The sequence below is a fragment of the Haplochromis burtoni genome, unplaced genomic scaffold, assembly GCF_018398535.1.
Source record: "Haplochromis burtoni strain Fernald_Lab_line unplaced genomic scaffold, NCSU_Asbu1 Contig_38, whole genome shotgun sequence".
Lineage (NCBI taxonomy): Eukaryota > Metazoa > Chordata > Actinopteri > Cichliformes > Cichlidae > Haplochromis > Haplochromis burtoni.
The window spans coordinates 3054715-3060245 of NW_024582399.1; the positions used below are offsets into that span (position 1 = coordinate 3054715).

General features: G+C 38.6%; 1 protein-coding gene across 1 annotated transcript; it reads right to left on the reverse strand.

Annotated features, from left to right (window-relative positions):
• Positions 1 to 2742: 2742 nt before the first annotated feature.
• LOC102298288 (macrophage mannose receptor 1-like) lies at positions 2743 to 3877 on the reverse strand. The gene has a single exon (XM_005920214.2). The coding sequence runs from the start codon at positions 3847 to 3849 to the stop codon at positions 3100 to 3102; it is 750 nt and encodes a 249-aa protein (XP_005920276.1). The 5' UTR covers positions 3850 to 3877; the 3' UTR covers positions 2743 to 3099.
• Between the last annotated feature and the right edge of the window lie 1654 nt (positions 3878 to 5531).

The following is a 5531-nucleotide window of genomic DNA, read 5'->3' on the forward strand; positions in this document are numbered from 1 at the left end:
TTGAGGCTGCGTACTTTAAGGCTGCAGACCCTGAATTGGGAGACAGCCAGTGATTCATTTTAGTGATGGGATTTCCGGCTCTTTTTAGAGAACCGGCTCTTTCGGCTCGGATCACTAAAAAGACTCCTAAAAATTCATTTCTTTTATATTATGAAATTAACAAATGTAGAGGTTAGGAGAAGAAACTGGAAGAGGCCTGAAGAAAAATAGCTCTATATATTGTTTGAGAGAGATTAATTATTAATATACTTTGTAATTTCCAACTGCTTTTCTCTTTCAACCATATTAGACATTAATCTTTTAACACATTGAACTGGCCTTTGTTCATTTTTGCATTGTTGCATGACCTATGCTAACATTAATGTGTAGTTTTATGTGGAACTCATATCCTTTAAATCTTTAAATTTCTCTTTCTGTTTGTATTCTATACCTCACACACATTAAAAACACATGCAGGTAGATGTAAAGTGGAAGGTTATTGGGAGTGAAACCACCAAACAAATTTTTTAGTTTGCATACAGCAAAGTGCAAATGCTCCAACAATCCATCAAGCGGTGAGGCTTCGTAGCTTACCAAAGTCGTACTAACACTTTTTGACAGAGTTTTGAGCGCCGTGTACTACATAAAATCAGTTCGAGATCAGTAAGCACAACCAGAATTCCTACATAAGGCGCACCGGATTATAAGGCGCACTGTCGATTTCTGAGAAACTTAAAGGATTTTAAGTGTGCCTTATAGTGCGGAAAATACTGTATATTAGTGTTTTATCATATTATTAAAAAAATTATTCATTACAATGAAATATTAGCTACATAAAGTAACAGAGAGGGTCAGAGCACTACGATGATTTTGACTTTTGCCAGTGTCACCTCGAAACAGTTTCACCCCAGTCCTTGGATTCCTCAGGCCTCCAGAGACGACACCAGGGCTTAGTAGTTACTTCACAAAACTGTTATTCATCCACAATCACTGATGCACCTTCTAGAAGGGAGATGTACAAGACCGGGCAATTCCTCTGCAAGATCTCCACTACCCGCTGTTTTATAGAAGCGACCCCCACCGTAAACCCTATATGATGTGCCATAAAACTAAAACACTGTGTTTGTGTATGTGTGTGCAAGCACGTGACTGCCTGCGTGTGCACATACCTGTGTGTGTGTGTATGTGTATATATGTCTCTGTGTGCGGGACTTCCTGCCGGTCATAAAAGTCCATCTCCCGTCCAGACCACAGTTATCCAGTTACAAATACTGAGACCCCCACCCAGGTATCCCCTGGGGAATTTCCACTCATCTCTCTTTGTTTTACTTTCACAGCTCAAGGTGGGGGAGGGTCTCCTACAAGTCTACTCCTAACTTTGTGACACGTTTAGGCCTTTATTACATCCAGGGCAGTTTCAGTGTCTTTACAATACTTCTACATCCTATCTAACACATTTCTAAATCCTAAAATAAGCTACAAATATCTTCACCAGTAAGTGGCAGTAACAGCTAGGACAGATGGCACAGTACTCTCTTACAAAAGTAGCACAGACCAGTTATGGCAATGAAAGCCCACAGTATCACAGACCTGCCAGCTGAATCATGTTAGTCCAATGTTAGTGACTTTTTAACTGTATTGTCACATCAGGAATAAAAGAAATAAATGTAAATAAAAATAAAAACATCCATTTCTGACCTAAAAAAAGGTGATTTTTAAATCTGACAATTTTTGTATTTTAATACTTCTGTGCTTCACTGAAGGCAAATATTGTCATTTTTAGTTCTGTATTCATTTTGTTATTTTTATTAACCTTATAATGCCCTTTGTATGATATTTGATACATGAGTTTATGAGACCTCTATCTCATCAACATGATCAATACTTGCCATAATTTCAAAATGTTACGGACAAAACTCTTTTTTTGTCTGAAATTAACATTGTTGTTAACAAAATGTTGCCAAAAATGCCCAATGTATGAAACACAATACAAAAAATATATAATAAATACAAAAAAATATATATCATGCACAACATGATATAGCAAAAAAACACTTGTAGATTTTGTTATAAGGGTAATAAACATCTCAGTTCCAATCTGAATTTTCTGGCTATTTTTTGATGGCTTGGGTCTTACAGGGCTAATGCCTGGTTCTGATGAATGTTAAATGCATCCCATGAAATTTTGTTATGTGACACAAATCTCTCTCCATGTGTCTTTGTGTCTCTCTCTAAATTACTATAGAATGTAATGAATGGCTCATAGTAAAGGGGAAAGAGGGACAAGACATTTTGGAAATGAATGAAATTTCAGACACAGATAACCAAATTTTTTTGAATTATGATGTCATTTATTAATGGAAAAAGTTATTCAAACCTACCTAGCTCTATATGAAGAAGTAGTGTCTTTCTAAACTTAACAAATGATTGTTCCTTACTTAGCAGCAAAAAATTGCAATCAAGATGTTTTTGATAGCTGAATTACTGTGGAGGAGTTTTGGTTCACTCTTCATTGTAGAAACTGTTTTAATTCAGCCCCATTGGACAGTTTTCCAGCATAAACTGCCTTTTTAAGATCACGAGAAAGCATCTTAATATGATATAAGTACAAACTTTGAGTAAGCTACTCACAAACCTTTATTTTATCAATTTTTTTTTTACCAATTTAGAGGTGGAATCGCTATTTTGTGGATCATAACATACATATCTGTAAGACCATTGAGCATAATTTCACCCCATTACATCCCTCATCCCAAGCTTCCCTCTAACTCGTAAACACATGTTTCTTCACTATGTCTGCAAACAGTGCAAACTCAAATCTTAAGAAAGTACTGTTGCTCTGAGGGAAGCAATATGGAAAAACATCTGGAAATGATCTCAAAATATTTTTTATTTACTTTGAGTATAAAAGTAATAACATCAGTATCATTTCTCTTAACATTGTTACTCAGTGGAATAAAATTGATGAAACAGTTTAAGACAACCAAACAGACTTTTTAGCATTCTGACAAAACAGAAATGAAACTACACATCTACAATGACACATCAAGAAAGAAAGCACAAATAATTTAGATAAATAATCAACCTACTCTAACCACAGTAGATAGAAGGTAATTAATTTTACAATGTAAAGTAGCAAATAAAATTTAGTCTCTCCTCGCAGTTGTGTGCCTTCCAAGCACCCTTGCGTCCAACTGTCACCTGTAAGGCTCCACACCTCATCTTGGCATGTGGACATGATGACTTTCCCTCTTCACCCCAGGCCTCATAGTCCATCTCCTGCCCGTCCACCCACAGCCAGTCACCAGCCAGGAAACGCAATCCAATCCAGACGTGTTCAGTGGTGTTTTGTTTGCTCAGCTCTTTCTGGATCAGCAGCATCTCAGTCTCAGACCCCACACTGGCCAAGTCATCGTGGTGCTCCCTGCAGTACTCCAGAGCTTCCTCCCAAGTCTTTTTCTCAGTCACCACTGATGCACTGTAGCAGAAAAAGGGTCTTTTATTCCATTGGCCTACATCATGCCACTTGCCGTTACGCATAATGCCATAGTCTTCCTGATAATAATAGTCATTAGGTTCATTTATTGCCCAGAAACACATAGTTGGTGCTCCACCTCCTGACCACAGCCATTCTCTTCTGTCTGAAGAATTTCTTACCAGTCCGATCCAGATATTTTCATTGACATTGCTGGCGAGCTGCTGAAGTTCATTATTATCCCTCTCATTACTGACAGGAGCCAGGTCTGTGTAATGCTGCTGACAGTACTTCTGAGCTTGACGCCAATCCATTTTCTGGTCAATGTAAACGTACTTGGAAAAACATGCAGACAGGCTAAGCAGGAGCAGAATGAAGGTAAAGATCTGATCCATTGTTAGTATCTTTAGAGAGTCCCTCAGAGCAATGAGGATCCAAAAGGTTTGGAAAATATATGCTTGAGCTCTGAGTTTTGCCTGTCAATAAGTATTTGCAAATTAGGGCAGCCATGTTATTCTCGGAAAATGGTTCAACAGCAGCAGGAACACACATCTATTGCACACTCGAAGTTGTTCAAGTAGCTGATGTGTCATGGTTATTATTTTGGTTTCATGATTCTTTCCTAGCATAAAGAAGATGATTTAAGTTCAAGTTTTGCATGGTTTAGTCTTAAATTTAGTTATTTTGTCGTCTCTGAGTTTATTTGTATTTCTGGTTCCCTGGTTTCTTGTCTGTTAGGTTCCAGTGAGAGTTAGTCATGCGCTCTAGATATTGGCCTGTTTCCTCAGTCATGTCTCTGTTTGTTTTCTCTGTGTGTCTATTGTGTCTCTAGCTCCCTGGCACTTGGTCATTGTCTGTCTGTCTGCTTAACTTTTGAGAATATAAGTAAATCTTTCTTTAAAAGAACTCTGTCCTGCTTAACTTAAAATTATATAAATTAATAGAAAACAATAGAACGAAAAATATTCTTGTAACAGTGCACATATAGTGCATTTAGTACATATGGCTTCAGTTGAGGTATTATTTCAGCTTTTCTAATGCTAATCAGCTGCTCCTGTTTGTAAACCCGCTTGTTCCCATGATTACGCATCTTAACTCATCATCATTATTAATCTATTAATTTTATGTATTAGTCATCTATTTGTTGTAATCATCTATCCTTGCAGTTGTTTATTACACAAAATAAATTATATTATCACACGTAGCGCTGATATTCACTGCAGATGCCCATAATAACCTTAACCAGAGGGTTTAAAAAAACAAACCAGTGTTTACATACCATATCTGCTTCTGCCGTGGCCTGGTGGACAAAAAATTGGTTAAGGGTTCCCCGGGCTTTCACGCCCACCATTAGAAGCATGCCTATGGAAAAAGTGCGCCGGCACACAGTGCAGTGCGCTTTATAGATGTTATCGTGCATTTTCCCAGCCAGGTGTTTCCTTTTCCCATTCCTCCCTGTATTTTTGCAGCCTTTTTTTCTTTCTCTGAGGGGAACAAACATTGCTGCTCTAATGCTGGGCTCACACTGTGCGATTTTTGGCCAATTTTGAGACGATTTTTGAGTCGTGCGACCGATTTGGTGATCGGTCCGATTTTGGCCTTCATCGTGCATCGTGTAATATACGTGGGGTAACGAGAAGCGATTAACACCTCACGACCAGCTCCCGATCATCAATCGCTCATGAGAGTGTCACCACAGCCGCTCACACTGCTCACGCGCAAACACGTAAACATCAGTGAAAAAGATGGAGCAGCGCGGCTGTGTGGCATGTGATCTGGACACAAGCGATGGAGGCACAACTTGTAGAACTTTGGAAAGCTCATCCAAGCCTTTTCGATGTGGCATCACAAAATTATCACGACCACAACAACCGTGAAAATAGTTGGATTTACATTGCTGCTCAATCACAGCTGCCTGATCAATGTTTTTCATTAGCAATTTAGCAAAGTTGATGGTGGTGGTGTGTCTGTGTGAGTGAAAGACAGAGAGAGAGAGAGCGACAGATTTTCTGTTATAACCTTCATTTTATGGAGGCACAGTGTGCGCACTCAGGTCGCATCAGAGCATCGGGTGGTA